The sequence below is a fragment of the Alosa alosa genome, chromosome 10 (genome assembly GCF_017589495.1).
Source record: "Alosa alosa isolate M-15738 ecotype Scorff River chromosome 10, AALO_Geno_1.1, whole genome shotgun sequence".
Classification (NCBI taxonomy): Eukaryota; Metazoa; Chordata; class Actinopteri; order Clupeiformes; family Clupeidae; genus Alosa; species Alosa alosa.
In genome coordinates this window covers 31,762,397-31,786,745 of record NC_063198.1, presented here as the reverse complement: position 1 = coordinate 31,786,745, position 24,349 = coordinate 31,762,397, and the positions used below count along the sequence as shown (strand labels likewise).

Here is a 24,349-nt window from a genome sequence, read left to right as displayed (position 1 = left end):
TTGTGCGTCTGTGGAGTGTTTTTCCTTGCACCTTATCTGGCAAGGGCTTATATACAGTCACACACACACACACACACACACACACACTCAACAAACTTTTGTCTACCATAACACAGCACAATTGCCCCCCTCCAGTTAAGTCACTGTGCCGCCGGTGAAGGCGCTTGGGCACAGCCCTGCCCGGGAGTGGTAGAGAGAGAGAGAGAAAGAGAGAGAAAGAGGTTGAGAACCTTCTGGATGGGGTTTGATGAGGACACAAGTCAGGGATCTCATTTCAGATGCTCCCGGGTGACAGCTGCAGTGATGCGTGGCAGGTGCCAGGGATGGAGTCGCCAGTCAACCCGGCGGCGGTGAGGGGTGGTGGGGAAGGTTGGGGGGTGCTGTGTCGATTGACCCCCACGGGGTAGCAACCATGTCGCCTCCTAATTTGGACTCTTTGATCCCAGCCCCTGAACAAGGTGTGTGGAATGTGGAGGAGGTGGGGTTTTTTTTGGTGAGAGAGAGAGAGACAGGCAGGCAGGCAGGCAGGCAGGCACTTTTCCCCCCAGTAGAAGACAAGGTGCCTGGGAGTGATCAAAGTGGGAGGCCTCCTACTGTCTCCGAGTGAGCATGCAGTCATGTCATCCTCCACCTCCTCCTTTCCACAACTCTCTCTCTCTCTCTCTCTCTCCCCCACCCCCCCACACACACACTCGCTCTTTTCTCTCTCTCTGTCCCTCTTTCTCTCTCTTTCACACACACACAAACACACACACACCTTGTCTAGCATGCAGCTTTTTATGGCTAATTTCCTCTCGGTTCCGTCATCTCTGTGCATAACGTTGATCTGGGGGATCCTGTGTGGGGTCGTGATCTGGGGGATCCTGTGTGGGGTCGTGATCTGGGGGATCCTGTGTGGGGTCGTGATCTGGGGGATCCTGTGTGGGGTCGTGATTGTGGCATGTTTTTTCTGTTTCTCTTTTGCATTTCCTGTCTTTCATTCTCACTTTATTTCCCATGGTGCCATTGCCAGCACAGTGACAGCACTGCCATGGTAACACTCCTCTCCTCCATTGCACGTGCAGCATATTGTATTAAACCTTAAACATTAAAGTGAAAATGGAAAATGAAAAGGCCCCAATGAGAAAAGGAAATCAGTGGCGCTCCTAGCATTGAAAGCTAATTATTTTCCCAGTGTCTCAAGAAATTCTTCTCCCATTAGCGTTTACAAAATCATCGTAGCTTTTTTGCTGTGGCCTCATTGGACACTTGTCACTGTTGCTCCAGCTGTCATTTTGAGGCCTGGCTCAGATGTAACAGGAGCTGGGGTGGAAGAGGAGGGGGAGAAGATGCCGGGGGGTTGACGGCAGTCGCGTTAGTCTTCAGTCGGTAGTCTTATTAGCAGCAGGGGAGATTGGTCTCGAGGACCGTATTGCTTTCACTTCCTCTCGGTCTGCTCTCTTTTTTTATGGGGGTTTTAGCGCGTGTTTAATGGGAAGCCAAATTGAGGGTTTAACGTTGATGCTTCGCGAGAGGCAGCCCCTCAGCCTAACTCTTACCGCTCTAACCCCCATCCACCCTGCCACACACACACACACGGGCGCGCACACACACACACACACACACCACACCTCTCACGTAATTAGATTTGGTTGTCCCTTGAGAAATACATTTCCAAGGTATGTTTTATCTCCTTCTAAAAATACGTCTCACCGGCTCAACTCATTTATTAGTTGGATTCACTTCAGCACACTGCGGCCTTATCGGAAATTGCTTTGAGCCGTTAACACCAGGCATTTTACTTACAAATGTCTAATTGAGGGAATATTTATTTTTGCCACACTGAGTTTGGCTGGCCAAATTTGACGTCCAACATCACTTTTGTCGGATCAACTGTAGTGTTCCATCTTGTGCATGCGTGGGTGGGTGCGTGGGTGCCTGTGTGCCTGTGTGTGTAGTTTAAGCAAGTGAAAGAAAAATATTGTAGAATTTGGTATCCTGTCTGCAAACACTCTCTGATAAAATATATTTGCTTTGTGTCATCCGTAAAATGAAAACCATCCGCCTTCAATAAATACAAGTTACTTCAGTTGTCAAAGCTTTCGATGGCATTTTCTCAGAGATACACAGCTCTCAGTATTTCCAGGGTTTGATATTAGTTGGGCTTTAGGCAGGACTGGGAAGTAAAATTTATTTTTATTATGTCGGAATGGTCTATAAGGGGCTAGCGGGGACATAGCATTACACTGATTCTAATAGCACTCTAGGCAAATCAAATCTCTGCTTTAGGAATGAATCCAGGAAGGGGAATGTATATGGAGCCCTGTGTTGTGTTACTGAGCGGCATGTTGAGCATTATAACTTTGGTACCGCCCGGCTGGCATTAGTGCGGCTCTCTTTGAGTGGAGTGTCAAAACAGAGCTCCTTGCTTTCGTAACTGGAAGGCTTTTAGAGTTCCAACCCATGCTTGGAGTGCGGGGCCCTTGGTTGCCCATAATAAGCGTCTATGGATGCTGTATGAGAACCATGAGTGTGAGATACTCTATTAATTACAAAATTGTTTTAAATGCTCGTCTCAGAAGAAAAGCGCCATATGAATTCAGTCCATTTACCATGCGCCGTCGATTCATCAGCGAACTGCACTCCAGGCGACTTTGGTGGCGGCTTTCTCCATTCCATTCGAGGGACACATTCGCATGTTGGCTTCTATAGACTGGTCATCATTACCGCCGGCTTCGTTATCGTTCCCCCCGCGTGTCCGGTGTGTTTAGGTCCTGCAGGGGTGGGGGTTGAAATGCTGCTAATGGGGCAGCGGTGGGCGTGGAGGACAAGATGCCGTGAGCAGAGTGATGTCTGCGACGACGACTCCTCCTTTAGTCTCACTTGCTGAGAGAGAGAGAGAGGGAGAGAGAGAGAGAAAATGTGAGTTACTGAAAGTACGAGACTTTTTTTTTTATTGATTTAATTTTTTGGGAAACTGAATGCAAAAGTGTACATTTTTGATCTATATTATTGTGTTCTGTATTTCAATAGGAATGGAGAGATTTATATTATTGTGTTATGTATTTCAATAGGAATGGAGAGATTTATACTATTGTGTATTTCAATAGGAATGGAGAGATTTCTTACTTCACTTTACTGATGAGGAGTTCCACGGCATGAAGAAAGTGCACACACAGTCACTGATGCCCACACACTTACAGTGCCCACACACTTGCTGATGAATGTTCAGGAATAATCTACTCTTTTTTTTCAACACACTAAGGCAAATAATAAAAATATGGGCACATATAGAATCCAGCATTGTAAATTCACTTGTCTCAAAAATGAGTTTTATTAGTTACAGGCGTGTGTGTGTGCGTGTGCGCGCGCACGTCTGCATGTGTGCTCACAGTTGCGCTCGGGCGAAAGTTGAAGAAGGCTGGAAGGCTGTTTGCACTGTGGAAAACACTTTGGTTTTCATGTGCTTTCATGTTTGTCGGAGGCAGAGCCCAGTTTGAGGCACGAGAGAAGCAGGGCCCTCTGTGCCAGCAGCCAATCTCTCACCCAGGTCTCATTGGCAGAGTTTTGCCCGCTTTAAAAGCTTTGCTGCCACCAGATGGTTTGCCTGCCATGAAGCAGTGGGCTCGTCATTAGCCATTGGCAGGGGGGGACGAAATGGGCTCGCTGTTTGTGTTGGGCCAGGATGGAGCTATGGGAGGGGTGTGTGTGTGTGTGTGTGTGTTTGTGTGTGTGGGTGGAGTCTGAGGGGGCCATAGGCTAGAGATCGCCTTGTGTGGGTGTTAATCGAATTTTTCCTGTGTCTATCCTTCCACCACTTGTCCAACCGCTGCGGGATGACTCTTTGGAAGGTCCTGCGTCTGCCAGCTCCCCTGTTTGACTCTCTACCCCTCCCCCACCCCATCCACCTCTTCCTCTCTCCTCAAAGCACTCTGCCTCCTGCTCGCTGTGTTATCAGTTCAGGTGTCTTAATCCTGTCAGCTGCTCTGAATGGCTCCGATTTCACTCGCGAGGTGCATCGTATTTTGTCGCCGCTAAGCCAGAGGAGAGCAGACGAGGAGGAAAGGGATCTCCCCACTGACGCCGCACAAACAAACAAACCAACAAACAAACACATGGAGAGAGAAAAACAAGAGCATGATCATTTGTCTTTTTTTACTTCACCAATTAAGACACCCCAGATGAGTCCAGATGCTAGTGTTTACCCATCCCAGTTTGACTGCTGCATCCACAGGCAGATCTACGCTGCCTATCAGGCTGATGCAGGTGGGGGGACACTCAGGGCCTCCATGAGATGAGCGCTGATTGACACACACACACACACACACACACACACACACACACACACACACACACACACACACACTCCACCCCTCTTTGAGAGCCTTTGTGTTCCTTCAAGTCTGTCTGTTTTAAAAAGAAACAAGCCTTTCTTTATATAAAGGTAAAAAAAAACACATACAATGTTAAATAATGTCTTTTAGCTCTCAAGATGAAACTAGGTTTTATTTTAAAAGAAATGAAAACACTGAAATATTATGTTCTTTTCTTATCACAGAACCAAAAAACATAATATTTCCTTATATCTTGATGAGGTTAGCCACGTTTGAGCCTGAACTATGGAAAAGGAGTGAAAGCGATCAAGGCCCTTGTTCTCTTAAAGAAACCCAATCTGAGACCGTGCCGAGCTGAAGAGCTCTTCCAGGAGGGCCCTACTCTGTCAGAATGAAATTGTAAGACCATACCGGGCCCAGACACTTCAAAAGCGCAGAAGAGCAGAGGCAGCTTGGCCATGTGGAGAGGAGAGTTGAGAGGTCACCAGGGGTCCTGCGCCGCGGCCGCTGCTGCTGTTTCTCTTCCTCTAATTCCAATTATTTCCAGCCCGTTCTGAGAACTGAAGGCATATTGGAGGTGTTGCTGAGCTCAATTACTGTTGACCCCCCCCCCCCCCCTAGTTTTCATGGTAGTGAAACCGCAGTGGCGGTTCTGGATTCCGATTGGTTTGACGGATGACATTGGTATGCAAAGCTCAATCTTACACTTTGACCAGTGGCCAGGCTACATTTCTAATGTAGCTCTCAGAATTTCTCATGTAGTGCTTGAGAAACTGAACTGCAGTTTTCTTTTGCGGTGGAGGGGGAAGGTAAGGAGCTAAAAATATTTAATTTTACGTTTTATTTCACTTTAGTGTTTCTGCTATGTGCGTCTTCACTTTGCTCCAAGGGTCCCTTATTGAGAATAATTTCGTGACTTAGTTAACAGATATAAACTGTGAGCTTCTTTATCATCAGTCGTAATTAACACCTTTTTGGATGTGGGTGCGCTGTAGAAATGCCTTGTGTTTCCCCAAATCTTCTCAGTGGGGCTTTGTGGAGAATGTGTGCAGACAATGATCAGTTAACGATGATTAATTTAGCCCATGTTAGTTGATACGGTTAATAATGTTTGTTAAATCAAATTTACAGTTAGTGTTGCCTGAAATGGTAATGCAAAGTTTAAAACAGCTCCTCGGAACAGATTTGAATCGTTTGGAACGTTTTGTGTCTCTGAACGTCCGACCTGCCAGCCATACAGTAGAAGTGGCTTTCATTTCCCTCCACGAGACTGGAAAGGTAAAAGCAGGCAGGAAATGGAACCTAAAATAGGTGCCGCTGAAACTCCCAGGAAGGTGATTGCTGAGAGACAGATTGAGGCTAAAGACGGAGGTGTTTTGTGCACTGCTCCTCAGCGGCCTGCAACCCCCACCCCCACATCCGTTTGATGGTGGCGAGCTGTCCATTTCCCCCTTCTGTGAAGGCTCTAATGAGATGCCAGACCCTGTGTGCCTGGTGTCTGTTTTCATGCATGTATGGATATGCAGGGACATGTGGTGTTTATGCGATAACCTCATTCAAGCACATTTCCATCCCAGACTGTTAATCAGCGCCCAGTCCTCCCTCTCTCTGTCCATCCATCATCACCTACCCTCCTACACATTCCTCTCCTCCACTGCATCCCTCCATCTCTCTCTCTATCTCTCATGCTCTATCTCGCTCTCTCTCTCTCTCTCTTTCTTCCTATTTCTTTTTCATTAGATAATCAGATCACATAGCCCTGCTTGCGGGTATAGTGAGACAGATTTAACTGCAGGTGCTGTGTACATATGAGTGTGTGTGTGCATGTGGCTGGGTTTCAATAATGAAGGCAGCAGCAGGCCCGGTAAGCAGGAGCCGCTGGCCCTGGTGGAGCTCTCTGGCATTCCACATTAACCCCGGGGGAGCGCGCGCACACTGACGGGCCCAGCTTTTGTCTGCAAATGCCGGAGTGGGAAGCCGCTCGCTATTTTGGGCTTCCTCTTCCGCTCTCTGCCGGGCTTTTCCTGTGGGGGCCTCCGTTTCTAGGGCCCAGTCGTCCTGCTCCCGGATCAGCCCCCTCCCCACCTCCACTACCCCAAACTGCTTCCTTTCCATCCCCGCTAAGTTCTGGCTGTTCAGGTCCCCTGCTCCCCTCCCTGGGTACAGCTAGGGGCGTCCTCCTTTGGGGCCCCTCGGAGGCCACTGCTCCAGGAAGTGGCCCTCACTTTCCCTCCACAGTGGCTGGCTTCCTTCCTCCCTCTTAGCCACCACCGCCACCACTGTGCTCCTTACTGCGTCCCTCACAGAGCCCCCGGCATGGCGCTTTTAGGAGCAGACTATACGTTGGGAGTAAAATCAGATCACTGTGGTAATCAGAGAGAGAGAGAGAGGGAGAGAGAGAGAGAGAGGGAGAGAGAGAGAGAGAGAGAGAGAGAGAGAGAGAGAGAGAGAGAGAGAGAGAGAGAGAGAGAGAGAGAGAGAGAGAGAGAGAGAGAGAGAGAGAGAGAGTTGATTAAACAACTTGGGACCCCATCTGCACCAGAACTGATCAATCATGTTAGTTAACTCTCCATTCGAATTTGTGTGATAAATTGGTGCGGTGCAGTGAGTGCACTAATAATGTGAATAAGTGCGCCCGTGTATCAGAGTGCGAGTGTGTATTAGTTAGTGTGTATTTATGTGTGTGTGTGCGCGAGTGTGTATTAGTTAGTGTGTATTTATGTGTGTGTGTGTGTGTGGTGAGTGTGTATTAGTTAGTGTGTATTTATGTGTGTGTGTGTGTGTGTGTGTGTGTGTGTGTGTGTGTATTAGTTAGTGTGTATTTATGTGTGTGTGTGTGTGTGAGTGTGTATTAGTTAGTGTGTATTTATGTGTGTGTGTGTGTGTGTGTGTGTGTGTATTAGTTAGTGTGTATTATGTGTGTGTGTGTGTGCGCGAGTGTGTATTAGTTAGTGTGTATTATGTGTGTGTGTGTGTGTGCGAGTGTGTATTAGTTAGTGTGTATTTATGTGTGTGTGTGTGTGTGCGCGCGAGTGTGTATTAGTTAGTGTGTATTTATGTGTGTGTGTGCGCGAGTGTGTATTAGTTAGTGTGTATTTATGTGTGTGTATGTCTCAGCATGTGCACAAGTGAGACTGTGCAAGTGTGTGTTGAGTGAGATAAAGAGCCAGACAGAGGTGGTAGGAGCAGAGGGAGTGTGGGGCGGCTGCTAGGGACATAAAGAGATTATAATTGGAGTAGAGGGCAGATGGCCGTGGCCAGTGGTGAGGTTTGACATGGCAGAGGCGCCCCTGAAAGAACAAAGGACTTCCTCTCACATCTCTCTTCCCTTCCTCGTCCCCTAATGGTCCCTTCAGACCCTCCTTAAAGGGCAGCCATCATTACTTCCAATTATGTTATTATGTCTGACGGAGTCGCCCTGGCGCTGCGAGGCCCCTGAGCGAGGCGTGGCATCAGCAGCCCTGGCGCCTCCCAGATTAATAAACGTCCACTGCAGCCGCCACCGCCCCACAGTCGTTCCGGCCGTCGCCGCTGCTCTGCGTGTCCTCCTCAACTCTCCTCTATAAACACACACACACACACACACACATATGCAGCAGCCTCCAGGTGCGCGTCCTTGAAGTGGTTTAGATTGCCATTTAGCCACGGGAGCCGCTAGTGAGACATGACGAGCACCTCTCCTCTCCTCGGCTGCCCATCACTGCACACACACACACACACACACACACACACACACACACACACACACACACACACCTCTCCTCTCTTCGGCTGCCCATCACTGCAGCCACTCCTCGCTCTCTGCTCTCGGAGCTATTGTCTCGTTAGGCAAAGTGTGTGTGCGTTTGTGTGTGTGTGCACACATGGAGGAGGATGGACACAGTGTGGCACGGAGGGACAGTTTTAATCACTCTGAAAGAGGAGGCATTGCTCTCCAGGCCACAGAGAGAGTGCGTTACCCAGCAGCACGTTACCCAGCAGCAAGTGGGTCCTTCCGCATGAATATTGAAATGTCACGCGGGAAATTGCACGCGCCATTAGGGCTGTAGGCATTTGAATACACACATCATCATTTTCTTTTGCTCGTCCCTTCTCCTCTTCCGTTTTTATTTGTTCTGCTGCCGCTGCACAGAGTGCAGTACAGAACGGCTAGTGTGGGAGCAGATGTCTATTGTCTTGCTCTTGGATTTTGCTAAGTGACATCTGTTATGGATTGTTTCATATGCACTGACCTTCAAGCCTTCGCTTTACTAAAATAAAGTGCCCTGCTTTCCATTTCTCTTCCTTCCCCCACTCTCGTCCACCCCCACCACCCACATGAGCAGCATTCCCTCCCCCACCCACCCACAGCAACACCACCCCCACCCCTGTCTGAAAGCAGGCGATGAATGCAGGTTTTTTTATAGGAAGCACACCCACAAATCACCCATCCGTTCTCCAGCAGTCAGCTGGAACATTACTAAAGATCACCGAGGACGCTGCTCCCCTGCTCCCTGATCAGCACATCTCTCTTTCTCTCTCTCTCATTCTCTCTCTCTCTCTCTCTCTCTCTCTCTCTCTCTCCTTTCTCTCGCGCTCCCTCTCTATCGCTTCACATACAGCGACAGACAATTCAAGGGGCATGGACTGGCAGACGGCCTTTTCTCTATGTTAAGAGAGAGGGAGAGAGGGGCATGGACTGGCAGACGGCCTTTTCTCTATGTTAAGAGAGAGGGAGAGGGAGAGGGAGAGAGGGGCATGGACTAGACTGGCAGAAGGCTTTTTCTCTGTTAAGCCCAGAATACAGAAACGATCATGCCGGATAAGTGATCTCTAGGGTTCCGTGGTCACAATGAACTATTTCTCTCTGTCTCTATCTCTTTCTCTCTCACTTACACTCTCTCTCTCACTTACTCACACTCTCTCTCTCTCTCTCTCTGTTGAAACGTTAATTGAAGCAATCATGGGTCCTTTTCAGTTTCCTCTAGAACACGTTAACTCGGCCCATGTGACCTTGTCCTCGCCGGCTCGGCCATTCGTTTGCATTAGCCTGCATTGAATGGCCAGCCGCCCCCACCACAGCCTCCGCCATTGCATGGCCTAATGTCTATAGCAGATCAATGCTAAAAGGGGGAAGGCACTGCGCAATGGCGTTTTCTGTTGAGGCATGAAAGAGAATGTGCTGCTCCAAGCTTGCGATCCATTTTGATAATCGCCTAGCGGCAGATGACGCACGCCTCATTCACTGCTTTCTGTGTTTGTGCCTCGCCAGTGGCGTAGTGCATTTTCTACCCTCTATCTCCGTTTTTCCCACTTAAGAAGGTCACCTCGAAAACTTTTTTTTGTCCCCCAATTTAAGCACCATGGAAAAGCCTTAATCCTACTTTTGTGTTATAAATCATAATACCGGGGATATTTGTCCTTGCCACAGTGATTTGTAGTCTTTTGCAAACAATAGTTGCGTGAGTAATCCAAATTGATGGCTGGATTGCAACTGTAGGCAGTTGTTTTAAGCCCACAATAGAAATTTAAACCAAATGTTGGAAAATATCAGTGATTTTCTTTTTTCACACTTGTTTTAGTTTATCAGTATTTATATTCTGCATTTGTGTCATGCAAGTCTATCTTGACACAAGCTTACCACAAGCTATAGGACAGATTTATAAGCATCACAAGCCCTAGTGGCCTGCCCTAGTCCAAGGGCTAATCTGCTCTGTGGGGGCATGACCTCCGTTCAGAAACCCAGAAGCGCGGCCTTTCCCTGGACACCAGGGTTTAGTCCATTACCGCTCTCCCTCCCCTCCGTCCGTCATGTCGTCCGCGCACCGCAGGACGCTTCTGGAGCAAATCAAGAGACGCTCCTCCTGCTTTAATCAGTGGTGATCAAGGAAGGGTATTTTGTGGCGACAAATCGGCTATGCTCTTTTAAAACTCCTCAGCCTTTAAACTTCAAATCCAGACTTTATTTGAGTCTCCCCACATCCTTTCAACTCTTCTCATCCTCCACTATATAAATGACCCACATGACGAAGCAGTCGGTATGCAATAGTTTGGACGTGGGTCAGTGGTTGCCATGGGTTTTGTGGCTCATATCTCGGAGACATATGTGAGCGTTGTTATATGTGAGCTGGACCACAAATTATGGCACCGATGATAATTAAAAGAAAAAAACTTGGCATATGTCACTTCAGCTGGTGAGCAAGTATATAAGCGTGCATGTGTTTATGTGAGCATTTGATTATGTGTGTGTGTGTGTGTGTGTGTGTGTGAGAGGGGGAGAGAGAGGGGGGGGGGGAGAGACAGTGCACACGGTGAAATGCACACAGTGGACAGTAAAGTGTCCTTCAGCGGGGAGCTGGCGGAGAGTGTGTAGCGGAGAGTGTGGTGGAGAATGCTAATGTGTGTATCAGGGTAGCGCTCACTGGCCACCCTTGTCCACCTCCTCTGGAGGGCCTGCGCCTGCCGACCACCCCATCTCAACACCCCGCCCTCCCACCCCTCTCCAAAAATTAGACATAAGGACATTAAAACCCAAACTCAAGGTGATGGTCAAGGACAAGACCAGTGAGGCATTTTAATTATGCGCAGGCAAACAGGCGGCACTTTCCACAGATGGCACAGAGTGATGGATGACAAAAAACAGTGTTCCTGCATTCTGTCTTCCCTTTCTCCCTGATGCACTGTTTCTCCTACGAACCCCCCTTTTCCATTCCTTTTTTTCCAACACTGGTGTTTTATTTAAGAGGAACTTTTACATGAATCAGTCCCAGTGGCCCATGGGGGTCAGCCAGTTTTGTTTGTTTGTTGAAATTTTTAGCTTTATTGAGTTTTGGCAGCTGGGCAGGCTTGGAGCGAGTTGTGCTGTTCTGGCATCTTCACCTATTGACCAGTCTTGTGTGCACACGGCTCTAGGCCTCCCTGTAGGTATTGAGTAAAAGTGAAGCTTCTTTGTTGCACTGGAAATTAGTCATGAGCCTGACTCACGTACGCCTTTCTCTTCTTAGCCAACGTTTGAACATGTGGGCTGTGTGTTTGTGTGTCTTCAAGAGTGAGCGTGTTTATTTGTGTGTTTTGTGTGTGTGTGTCTTGAAGACTGAGTGGGTTTGTTTTTGTGGGTGTGTGGGTATGCATGCATGTGGGTACAACAATCACACACATACACATCTCTCCACTCTTTAAAAAACATAGAGTTCTATATTGTTGCCTTCCCTTGAGCTTTATTGCTCTTCCTCCTTTCCTTCCATATCACTGTTGCCACAAAGACAGCCTGACAAAAAATGTCATCTCGCCATCTCGTTCTTAGAAAATGGCGTGCCTCTAATAGGAGAATCTAAATCAATTACGTCGGAATTCATTTACCGCAGCTGAGCGGGATACAACCTCTGGCGCCCAAGATTTGATCATGGGAGACGGCCCTGGCATCGCGAGGCCACTCATGCCACGAGCTTTACACATTTCCTTATGAGACAATGCTGCAGCGGATTTCAGCAAAAGGACCTTTTTTTTCTTTTTCTTTTTTTTGCCGTTGGTGTGTGTTCATGCCCTAGAGATGTAGCTGTGTGTGTGCGCTTTTGTTGTGTGTGTGTGTGTGTGTGTGTGTGTGTGTGTGTGTGTGTGTGTGTGTTTGCGTGTGTGTTTGTGTGTGTCTGTGTAGTATACTGTGTGTGATGGCTAGTGTTTTTATTTGTATGTGTGTTTTTTCCTGTGTGTGTGTGTGTGTGTGTGCTTTGTGCATATTGGGCTGCCGAGAGGCTGATTGAGTTTGACAGGGTTTAGGGAGACGGCTGCAGTAGTGGCTGTGCTGAACAGGGCACTGGCTGTGTGTGTGTGTGCGTGAGTGCGTGAGTGAGTGTGTGTGTGTGCGTGTGTGTGTGTGCAGAACAGGGAACTGGCTGGGCATGCTGCTGGTTGTAGGTCATCCTAGGTAAAGGCTGAAGACGCTCACTACTGTGCTAGCATCTCTCTCTCTCTTTTCTCTCGTGTTTGTTCTCCATCTCTTTGTATGACTCTCTCTTTTTTTGCCTGCTTGCTCGTTTTCATGGTTTCTTTCTTTTTTTGCTTTTTTTGCTGTCTATCTTTCTGTCTCCATCCATCCCTCCCTCTAACCCGATCTGTCTCTCTCTCTCTCTCTCTCTCTCTCTCTCTCTCTCTCTCTCTTTCACCCTCTCAGCTGCTGAGGAATGGGTCTCTCAGCTGTAGCGTCTCTCCTCAGAACCCCTTAATGGAGGGCTAGACCGTGTCAAACTCAATTTTGTTTTTAGCCTGCCCCATATACGGCAGAAACGAAGCAATCAAGGAGTGTGTGTTTTAGATTTTTTTCTCTCCCTCTCTCTCTCTCTATCTCTCTCTCTTTTTCTTTCTTTCTTTCTTTCTTTCTTTCTTTCTTTCTTTCTGTCTTTCTTTCTTTCTCTGTTTATGCCTTTGTGTGTGTAGGTGTGTCTATCTGTACAAAAAGTACCCTTAACATGCACCCACAATGTCACTGTAATAAAGGCAAGCCTTTCTTTATTTTCTTTAAAAAAAAAAAAAAAAGAAAAGCTCTTAACACAAAAAGTCTTCAGTATGACCCACACTCTGGGAGTGATAAGGTTTCATTCCTTTCTTTAGCCCCGGTATGAGATTTCGCTGGCCTTCATGGTGTGCGGCTCCACTGGTCAAGCGTTGCCTCCTCTTCCTCCTGACCCACAATGCTCCTCTGTCGCCCCCCCTCTTCCTCTCGGCCTGCTCCAGCTGAGCCGTTGCCAGCCAGCGAGCGTGCGCCTCAAAAACGGTCACTGTAAGAGCCCGCTGGCTTGGCACGGACAGACGCCACCCCTTCCCACCCCCCCACTCACGACTGGCCATCGTACAGCGATAGTACTTGTGGGTTGGAGAAGGAAAAGCCCCTCTCCTCTCCTCTCCTCTCCTCCACTGCTATCCATTCCTCCCTCCCTCCCTCACTCCCTCCCTCCCTCTCTCGCTCTTTTGTCCCTCCTGCCGTCCTCTCCCCTGCCGTCGCTCTTTAAGAAATTAATATTCTGCCGCGGGAGTGCGGGGCCACAGCCCTGGTCATCGTCTGTTGACCCTCTGGCTCACGTCGAGGCTCCAGCAGGTCCTTAACGGGCAGCAGGCCTATGAGGATGCCCACCCACCCCACCCCACCCCCTCCCCTTCCCACCCCAACTCCTGTGCCCGCTGTGTCCCTGGTGCCCACCGGATGAAGGGGGGTGGGATGGTGGGGTGGGGGCACTGGCCCTGCTGCCGAGACGAGATCGATGAGCAGGCCCCGTGCTGGAGAATGAGATGTTGCAGCACTGGCAGCACTCGAGCTGTGGAGCCAGGCACGAGACAGGCCTTTAGAGAGAGAGGGAGAGACAAGAGAGGGAGAGACAAGAGAGGGAGAGACAAGAGAGGGAGAGAGGTAGAGGAGAGGGAGAGAGGGAGAGACGAGAGATTGGGGGATGGTGGTGGTGGAGGGTTTTGAGTGGGGCTCATGGCTGGTGCAAGGGTGGGTCATTACATAATTGCATTTTCTGTTGAAAGAATATTGGGAATCGATAATGCAATTCATAGGAAAGCCATAGAATGCCCCTTCATTGACATTCACGGGTGTGCTCAGGCCCACATCCCCAAGAATTAAAAGAAGGCAAAGAAAATCAGTTTGTCATTGAAACAAAAAGTCACCCATTGTTTACATCAAAATGTACTTACACAGCCACCCTGCCATCCCCTCATGAGCAAGCGCTCCAAATTTTATTATGTTGTGATGGACGTCCGTGTGTGACCATGTGTCCTTGTTACTGCTAAGCACTGTCAGAGAATGGGCAAGTGTGTGTGTGTGTGTGTGTGTGTTGGAGTGGTGGGGATTCGCTGCTGAAGCATCTCTTTGTGACTCACTCAGGGCCCACGCCATCTTACCTGTTCCTCGCCCCATTCCCTCCTTGTAGTCGTGGGTGGCCATTTTCGGGGAGGGCGGATGGGATCAGAACCGGCAGTCACCCCCAGGTCCTGCCAAATTGCATTTACTGGGCGGCCTGATGCTAGGCAGCTCAGAAGAAAATGAAACCCCCTCCACCCTTGTACACCCCCAACACACACACACACAGTTGTTTTTTCTCTTTTCTCCTGCAATCCTATCCAAAGGCCCCTTGTAGTCAGAGCTGGGCTGGTGTGATTGCATCTGACAAATTTCAGCAGGGGGTGTCCCAGGCCCCAAACCCCCGGGTCCCCTCTCCATCCCCCCGGTCCCCTCTCCACACACACCCCCCCCCCCGCTGTCTCCCAGGCCTTGTGCTCTTTCCTCCTGTCAGCCCGTCAGGCTGCCCCCCCCCCCCACTGCTTGCCTGGGACTCTCCTGCTGCAGACCAGCTGCCGATGGCCTCTCCGGCCGCGTGCCCCGTGCCCCGGCACTTAGCAATTTAGTCTGCCACTCAGGACAAGCGGCGCGGTGCAGTCAGGCCTCACTTATTTATTTAGCCCGCCATGTATTTTTAATCAGGTGGCCGTGGAACCCAAGCCCAGAACCGCCAGGCCAGGCTATAAACACGTCTAATGTGTTTTTTCACCCTCTCTCTCTCTCTCTCTCTCGCGCTCATTCGTTTACACACACACACACACACACACACACACACACACACACACACACTATCTGTCCCCTGGCTTCTTCTGTGGAATGTTTCTATTTTTCATGTGTGTGTTTTCTCGGGCTTAATGACTCGATGTAGCCAGAGATCATTGACTGCTGGTGCCACCATCCGTGTCGTCTGATCCATGTACACACACAGACATGAACAAACACTCTTTCTCTCTGACACAGAGACACACACACACACACACACACGCACACACACACACCAGGCTGTGTGCCTGTCATCATCCCTGAGCAGCTCTTAGCCAGCTCTCTGACATTCTGCCTCTCTCTCTCTCTCTCTCTCTCTCTCTCTCTCTCTCTCTCTCTCTCCCTCCCTCCCTCTGTGCAGCCTTGGCAGCAGATCAGCTGGGGTCTTCGCCGGGAGGGCAGGATGCCTCTGTGCCCGCGTCCAGACTCAGGAGGGCGGCCGAGGAGCCCTACTGGGCCTACTCAGGTGAGTGCACCTTACGCAGATCCCAGACCCCCCGACATTGGTCCAGTCCCTCCATCCTAAACCCACTAGACCCCCCTGCACTCACATCCCCCATAGACATGGCATTATTTTGGGTACAGTTCTCTCTCCCTCCCTCCTCACCTTGTCTGCCCATTTTCCACTGTCCAGCAAGCCCCCTCAACCCCCCACTTCCCCCTCCCTCACCCACCCCCTCTGCCTGTGTGTGGCCTTGCCTGGAGGACTCTCTGGGCCTTTTTATTTTATGAATGTTTCCGTGCCGAAAAAGTGACTTCTGTTGTCCCTCTGAGCGATATTTGCTGAAGAGCCGCATTAATCTTTTACTGTGCTACCGAGCCGCGGGCAATAAATGATCTTTATTTTCGTTATTTAAATATTTCCCGCTCTGCGTGTCTGTTGTAATTGTGCGCCACTGTTGCATCGAGGAGTGTGTGTGTGTGGGGAGGTGGTGGTGGTGAAAAGAGTGTTGCTCTCGATCTTGGGTAATGATGCTGGCTTCTACGAACAGGCCTGTAGTAGGCACCTCATGATGGGCGTTCTTATATAAGTGTATGATTCAATCAGTTCCATAGTGAGCCAGCGATCTATACAGTTAAAAATATCAAAGCATCTGCCCCATAGCACATGCCCTTTACTGCCTCTCTGACATTTCAGCAGCGTTGATGGGTGGTTGGTCACGTACTGCTCGACAAGGTTTTTTGTTTCCTTTCTTGTTTTCTTTTCAATTACATAAATCAGTTATTAATGTATGTTTTGGTTTGCAAGTGGTCTTGCCAGTATGTTTTAGAAGCACACAAAGCAAGACAGCCTGTACATTGTGTCCCAACATTAAAGCACATTCAAGCACCCATTCAATTAGCTTCCTGTTAGGTTTGTGCAAATACGGCGGATCGCTAAAATAGACCAGCTAGCACTGCAGGATCAAAGGACACTTTCTAGTGATGTACTCTATCTGTTTCAAAAGCCTCCACAGTCAATTATTCATCAGAACATGTTGTATGCATTTCGCCTGATGGCTCTGAGGGCAAGCATGGCCATTTATATGCATTTGAGCATGTGTATGCGTGCATACAATAAGTGTTTGTGTTTGTGTGTGTGTGTGTGTGTGTGTGTGTGTGTGTGTGTGTGTGTGTGTGTGTGTGTGTGTTTTGTATACATGAATGTCTGTTTGTGTGTGTCTACCTGTGTTTGGTGTCCGCCCCCCAGACACACAGACAGACACACAGACACACACACACACACACACACACACACACACACACACACACACAGACACACACACACACACACACACAGACACACACACACACACAGACACACACACACACACAGACACACACACACACAGCCACAGACACACACACACACACAGCCACAGACACACACAGCCACAGACACACACAGCCACAGACACACACAGCCACAGACACACACAGCCACAGACACACAGCCACAGACACACAGCCACAGACACAGACACAGAGAGTATGAGTGTGAATGTGCTGTCATAAGAGTCAGCCTTTCATCTGCGCGGCGAGGCAGCAGTTGATTTTTAATAATCTGCGGGGCCACTTGTCCAAAGTCCCACTTCCTCTGCCCCCTACCGCTGCCACCTCCACCTACCTACCACAGCTTCCTCCTCTCCCTCACTCTCCTCCTCCTCCTCCTCTTCCTCCCTCTCCTCACACCTCCTGGTGCCTCCGGAGCAACCGGTCATGCAGACACAAAAACCTGCTTCCTCTGCAGTTTTCACCACCAGCCAGCTTCATCTTCCTCCTCCTCTTCCTCCACCTGCTTCCCCCACCACCACCACCACCCCAAACATACCCCCCAGAGAGAGCTTTCTCATCCCAGCTCCAGGGGAGCTTGTCACAGAGAGCATCTAGTCAATGCTGTGGTGTGTGTGTGTTTGTGTGTTGCATCAGTGGAGGCGCTGGTTGCTAATCTGCTGGGCCTGCACCAGATGCGTCTGCACGGGTTGCACATCTGCCACACGACCCAGGTAGCGGCTAGAGGACGAGAGCCCGTTGGGCCTCGGCGAGAGGCTCCCACCGAGCTGTGCTGCTGAAGTGAGTGTGTGGGAGCAGTGGGAGGGAGGCAGGCTAGTGAGGAAGCTACTCTGCATGTCCACACTCAGGAGGCAGGCTAGTGAGGAAGCTACTCTGCATGTCCACACTCAGGAGGAAGGCTAGTGAGGAAGCTACTCTGCATGTCCACACTCAGGAGGCAGGCTAGTGAGGAAGCTACTCTGCATGTCCACACTCAGGAGGCAGGCTAGTGAGGAAGCTACTCTGCATGTCCACACTCAGGAGATAAGGAGACATGGAGTGGCTTCAGCCTGCAGAATAGGCCCTGGCTCACACACACTCCTGTGTGAAAGACTTCAGCCTGCAGAATAGGCCCTGGCTCACACACACTCCTGTGTGAAAGACTTCTGGCTTGATGAAGTTTTCCAGCCTGTCTGGCATGCTCAAATGGAAGGAGACAAGATAAATAAGTTTCTTGCTGAAAGTGTGTGTTTTATCCCCCCCCCCAGCTCTTTGAGTTTGATGTGACATTGGCTTTGTGTTGAGTGTGAGGCATTTCATGTCTATGTACACACTCACACACACTCACACACATTTACTCTCCTGCCTGCGCTGTCAATTCTCTGACACACATACACACGCACACGCACACGCACACGCACACGCACACGCACACACATGCACACACGCACGCACGCACACACACACACACACACACACACATACATACGCACGCACACACACACACACACACACACACACACACACAATCAAAGACACACACACACACGATCAGAGACACACACACACGCACACAGCTGCACACACAGTCAAAGCTACACACACACAATCAAAGCCGCACACACACACGCGCACACACACACACACACACACACTGTTAGCTGCCTGGCTTTGGCATTTGTTTGTGGGATTACAGGGATCATTCCCACATTTGACTGTCTCTGTTTACCTCTCTCACGCTCTCCTCTGTTTACTCCCCTCCGGCTTTTGTTCAACAGTAAATATTAACTAGGGTTATCATCAACCACAGAGATGTCCTTGCCAGGACATACATGTGTCACACACACACACACACACACACACACACACACACACACTCTCTCTCTCTCTCTCTCTCTCTCTCTCTCTCACACACACACACACACATAGCACCTCAGAGATGAGCACCTCTGTTGATGACTTCCAAAATGTAATTTGCAAGGTAGGCTAATACACACAATATATATCTTGGCAACATATTATACGATACTAATTATTCTGCTGTATAGATGTCACATAATTGTGGGGGTGTTTTTGCAGACAGAGGCATGTGCGTGCAGGTGCTCTTCGGCTGTCTGTTGTCTTTTTTAAATCTCACCTTTAATTCTGTTCCTCTGCGTGTGTTGTCTTTTTTAAATCTCACCTTTAATTCTGTTCCTCTGCGTGTGTTGTCTTTTTTAAATCTCACCTTTAATTCTGTTCCTCTGCGTGTGTTGTCTTTTTTAAATCTCACCTTTAATTCTGTTCCTTGCCTTGTGTTTTTCTTGTGTTGTTCATTAGCAGTGTTGCACTAGCGGCGTAGCTTGCTCTTGATTGAAGCTCTGTTCTTAAGGCACTGCTAATTAAGGCAGCAGAAGACCAAGATGCCATGTATAGAGCTCTCGCTCAAGTAGCACCTGCACCCTCACACCCCCCCACCCCACCCCTACCTCACCCCCACTCCACCCTACCTCACCTCACCACAAGCTTGCCTCATGCACCTTGAAGTAAAATGGTAGCGTAGCCTACAGTACTTTGTTGTGTAGTTGGATTAGGGAGAATGAAATGTCATATAAGATCACAGGTTGATGGATGGGGTGTCTAGTAGGATCTCTTAGTCTTATTTAGTTGTGGTATGTAGTTGTGCTAACTTTCAGGAGAAAGGGAGGTTTATTTCTCATATCATTCCTTCTCACCTCTCCATTGAAATCAAACTGTTTTTCAGACACCATATTGATGTGGTAGGGATCAAAGTAAAGCCACATTTTGGTGCCTGCTGCTTTTGTGCTGCTACAGTTAACGTGTTTAAGTGATACTGTGATGTTCCATCTCTATCTCTCTCCCTCTGAAATAAATTGATATTATCATTGATTAATTCATATGTCTGGAAAATATTGGTTTACTCCAAAGACTGCCTGAAAAGAGTTTGCCACGATTGCGTCTCTGAATAAAAGTCATTTAATTTACAGGGGCGGATGGCCTCGCTCAGAAGTGCGGAAATTTTGTAAGGAGCACGTTTGAATGAGCTGATTGAATTGAAGTAATGGGGATGGGGGTGGACAAAAGAAGCATCTCGTATTCGAGTTGCTGTGATACTCTCTATCAACATTTTCAAAAAACATATCATTTGCCATATCCAAAATATATCATGCATGGCTTATTCATCACGAGAGCTTTTTGAGGTTTTTTTTTTGCCTTCTGTTTTTGTAAGTCATGATTCTCAAGATCAATATCTTTTTTCCATCTGGCAAACCGGGCATATGTGCTCTAAGTCCAGAAGTTCATATCAGGTTTTTTTGTTCTCTTTACTCAGGGAAAGTTCTAGAATTCCACCTTAGAGAAAAAATCATTACCCCATTGGCATTATTACACGCTAGCCCCTGTTCCTTTCGTTGGATATTAATTTTAAAGCCTTTGTGGACTCTGAAGTGCTGGTTTTAATAGAAGATGAGCTTTAATTTAAAAGATAGAGAACTCTCCATCCTGCCCCTTTCATAGAAGCCCACATTGCCGATTTCGCACGAGGGGCCTTGTGTGATCAGGGCAGCGCTCACCCTGTTGAGAGGCACTTTGTTCAGAAAGGACTGCAGATGGAAATAGAAGATATTTTTGCACACAGCTTAGTCCTTTTGGCGACGTGGACTTTGAATCAAATGAGGAACTAAAGTGTGAAATGAATCCCAGGTAAGTGATCATAGTGGTGAAACAGCTCAGTGCCTCTCAGTGGCAGGCCTGCCCACCTTTTTCTTCTCCAACCTTTCTTTTAAATGTACATTTTATTGATCAGTCAGTTTATTCATAAATGTTCTTACACATTTGACCGCAGTAGTTGACAAATGCAATGCATACTTCCCTTTTGATCAAAACTCAATAAACATTGCATTACAAAAAAAAAAAAATATTTACTTCAAAATGCATTATGTTAGACGCCAAGAGAACGGATCAAATATGTGGTGCTAACCTGCTAGGGGATAATGTTGCATTGGTGTGACTTTTTGAAGAGAATAAAAGCTTCATTTAGCTGTGGGTGGAAATGAAAGCTTTGAAATTGCAGCGGAATAAACAGCAATAGAACATTTTGTTTGTCTTTCAACCAAGAAAAGGTGATGTTTACCAAAAATTATGAATTTAATACACTGACCATGTCAAATGTTTCTTGGATGTTTTCTTTTTTGTCTTTTACCTCAACTGTTTGATTGATGTTGCCCTAGTTACTCATCGCACACACACACAGGCAGGCAGGCAGGCAGAACTTTTCCAGTTATTTGAAATATTTTTGACAGGCACATTTTTCATTGATTAGGCCACTAATTGTGAAGTGCGAGGGTCATGGATGAGAGAGATGGATAGAGGCGTTGAGAAGTGCGAGGGTCATGGATAGAGATGGAGATGGATGCGCGAAAGTCACGATGGTCATGGATGAGAGATGGATAGAGGCGTTGAGAAGTGCGAGGGTCATGGATGAGAGATGGATAGAGGCCGAAGTCGCGATGGTCATGGATGAGAGATGGATAAACGGCTCCGAAGTCACGAGGGGTCATGGATGAGAGATGGATGGAAGCTGAGAAGTCACGAGGTCATGGATGAGAGAGATGGATAGAGGCGTTGAGAAGTGCGAGGGTCATGGATGAGAGAGATGGATGGAGGCGTTGTGAAGTGCGAGGGTCATTGATGAGAGATGGATAGAGGCGTTGAGAAGTGCGAGGGTCATGGATGAGAGAGATGGATAGAGGCGTTGAGAAGTGCGAGGGTCATGGATGAGAGAGATGGATAGAGGCGTTGAGAAGTGCGAGGGTCATGGATGAGAGAGATGGATGGAGGCGTTGTGAAGTGCGAGGGTCATTGATGAGAGATGGATAGAGGCGTTGAGAAGTGCGAGGGTCATGGATGAGAGAGATGGATAGAGGCGTTGAGAAGTGCGAGGGTCATGGATGAGAGAGATGGAGAGGTCTTAAGGAGAAGTCGAGGGTCATTGATGAGAGAGATGGATAGAGGCGTTGAGAAGTCCGAGGGTCATGGATGAGAGATGGATAGAGGCGTTGAGAAGTGCGAGGGTCATGGATGAGAGAGGCCGGAGAGGCGTTGAGGAAGTCGAGGGTCATGGATGAGAGAGAGATGGATAGAGGCGCTTTGGAGAAGTGCGAGGTCAGCGGATGAGAGATGGATAGAGGCTTGAGGAAGTGCGAGGGTCAAGCGGATGAGAGATGGATAGAGGCGCTGGAGAAGTGCGAGGGTCATTGATGAGAGAGGATGGATAGAGGCGCCGGTGAAGCAGCGAGGGTCATTGGATGAGATGGATAGAGGCGTTGAGAAGTGCGAGGGTCATGGAGGCGTTGAGAAGTGCGAGGGTCATGGATGAGAGAGATGGATAGAGGCGTTGAGAAGTGCGAGGGTCATGGATGAGAGAGATGGATAGAGGCGTTGAGAAGTGCGAGGGTCATGGATGAGAGAGATGGATAGAGGCGTTGAGAAGTGCGAGGGTCATGGATGAGAGAGATGGATAGAGGCGTCGAGAAGTGCGAGGGTCATTGATGAGAGAGATGGATAGAGGCGTTGAGAAGTGCGAGGGTCATGGATGAGAGATGGATAGAGGCGTTGAGAAGTGCGAGGGTCATGGATGAGAGGATGGATAGAGGCGTTGAGAAGTGCGAGGGTCATTGATGAGAGATGGATAGAGGCGTTGAGAAGTGCGAGGGTCATGGATGAGAGAGATGGATAGAGGCGTTGAGAAGTGCGAGGGTCATGGATGAGAGAGATGGATAGAGGCCTTGAGAAGTGCGAGGGTCATGGATGAGAGAGATGATAGAGGCGCCGAGAAGTGCGAAAATATGGATGAGAGAGATGGATAGAGGCCGAGAAGTGCGAGGGTCAGTGGATGAGAGATGATAGAGGCGCCGAGAAGTGCGAAAATATGGATGAGAGATGACAGAGGCGCTTTATTGAATTCTAAATTCTCACCTCTCTTTCCTTTCCTGAAGTAATTACCCCCGCCTCCCGAGTCAGGGTTGGCTGCCCAGACGACGGGGGTGCCCAGCAGACCAGGTGCCATGTGTGGGGAGGCATCAAGGCTGCACGGCAGAATGAGAAGCAAAGCTAAGGGACCTGGCGGGGCTCACACTAATGAGGGAGCTGTTTATTAATGTGTTCTTGGATTGATTGAGTTTTATTTTCATCCGTTATTTCCTGTCTCCTCTTCTCGCTGCCTCTCTGGTGTAAATTCTCATTCTGCCCATGGTGGACCTCTCACTATACTCATTCTGCCCATGGTGGACCTTTCACTATACTCATTCTGCCCATGGTGGACCTCTCACTCCTGGCCAGGATTTCTTTCCATCACAGTGTCAGTTTTGACCTCTGTATTTTTCTCTATCTCTATTGTCAGTCCCTCTCTCTCTCTCTCTCTCTCTCTCTCTCTCTCTCACCTCAGAGCTCTGTGCTGTGTATTATTCTCTATTCTTGCCCTCTGTCTTCCTTTATTTGTGAAAGCCATGTCACAACCCCATGCCTTGCTCGGCCACCCCCCCCACACACACACACACGGTCAAAGTACAAGCAGCGCAGCTAGTCATGTTCCTAGCTCCCGTAGCCAAGCACAACACAACACACATCTCACAACTGCAAAACGCATAATATGCAAACGTGCCAGCATGTCGCCCATTTAACATGATCATAGGTGAGTGGCTGAAATCGGAGACTTCAGAAGGAAGCCACTGGGGTTCTTCCTCCCCTGTAATTTCTCTTTCACTCGTGGCTTAAGCACTCCTCCTATCTCCCACTCTGCTGTAAAGGGCCTGCGTGGGGTTTAAGTATGCAGCACAGCAGGAGCCCAGCCCCATCATGAGCTCCCTCTAATAGAATGACCCAGGCCTGCTGACTGCACAGTCCCGCGCCCACTGTCTGCAAATGGACCGGCACATCTGCCACCGAATCCGCAGTAATGGTGCAATTCACTGTACAGCCAATAACCCGCTCCCGTAATTGAATATGACTTTGTGCTGTTTGAGTAATCTCCCCATTTTAGACTCTGACCCCGAGGCACGGTTTCATCTGGAGTGGCCACGGCACAAGAGGAGGTGGTGGAGTAGGTGGTGGAGGTGGAGGAGGTGGTGGTGGAGGAGTATGTGGTGGAGGTGGAGGAGTAGGTGGTGGAGGTGGTGATGGTGGTGGAGGAGTAGGTGGTGGAGCAGGTGGTGGAGGAGTAGGTGGTGGAGGTGGTGGTGGTGGAGGAGTAGGTGGAGGAGTACTGTAGGTGGTGGAGGTGGAGATGGTGGTGGTGGTGGTGGAGGTAGGTGGAGGAGGAGGTGGTGGTGGTGCAGGAGTAGGTGGAGGAGTACTGTAGGTGGTGGAGGTGGAGGAGGTGGTGGAGGTGGTGGTGGTGATGGTGGTGGTGGTGGTGGTGGTGGTGGAGGAGGAGGAGGTGGTGGTGGTGCAGGAGTAGGTGGAGGAGTACTGTAGGTGGTGGAGGTGGAGATGGTGGTGGTGGTGGAGGAGGAGGTGGTGGTGGTGCAGGAGTAGGTGGAGGAGTACTGTAGGTGGTGGTGGAGGAGTAGGTGGAGGAGTACTGTAGGTGGTGGAGGTGGAGGAGTAGGTGGAGGAGGAGGTGGTGGAGGTGATGGTGGTGGAGGAGTACTGTAGGTGGTGGTGATGGTGGAGGAGTAGGTGGAGGAGGAGGTGGTGGAGGTGATTGTGG

At 49.1% G+C, this 24,349-nt stretch overlaps 1 protein-coding gene across 1 annotated transcript in view; it reads left to right on the top strand.

The window, feature by feature from the left end:
- Window positions 1–24,349, top strand: part of ptprga (protein tyrosine phosphatase receptor type Ga) — a 217,869-nt gene that overhangs the window by 31,018 nt on the left and 162,502 nt on the right. The window contains 1 exon segment of the mRNA XM_048254476.1: window positions 15,251–15,355. Within this exon segment, the coding sequence (XP_048110433.1) occupies window positions 15,251–15,355 (105 nt within the window).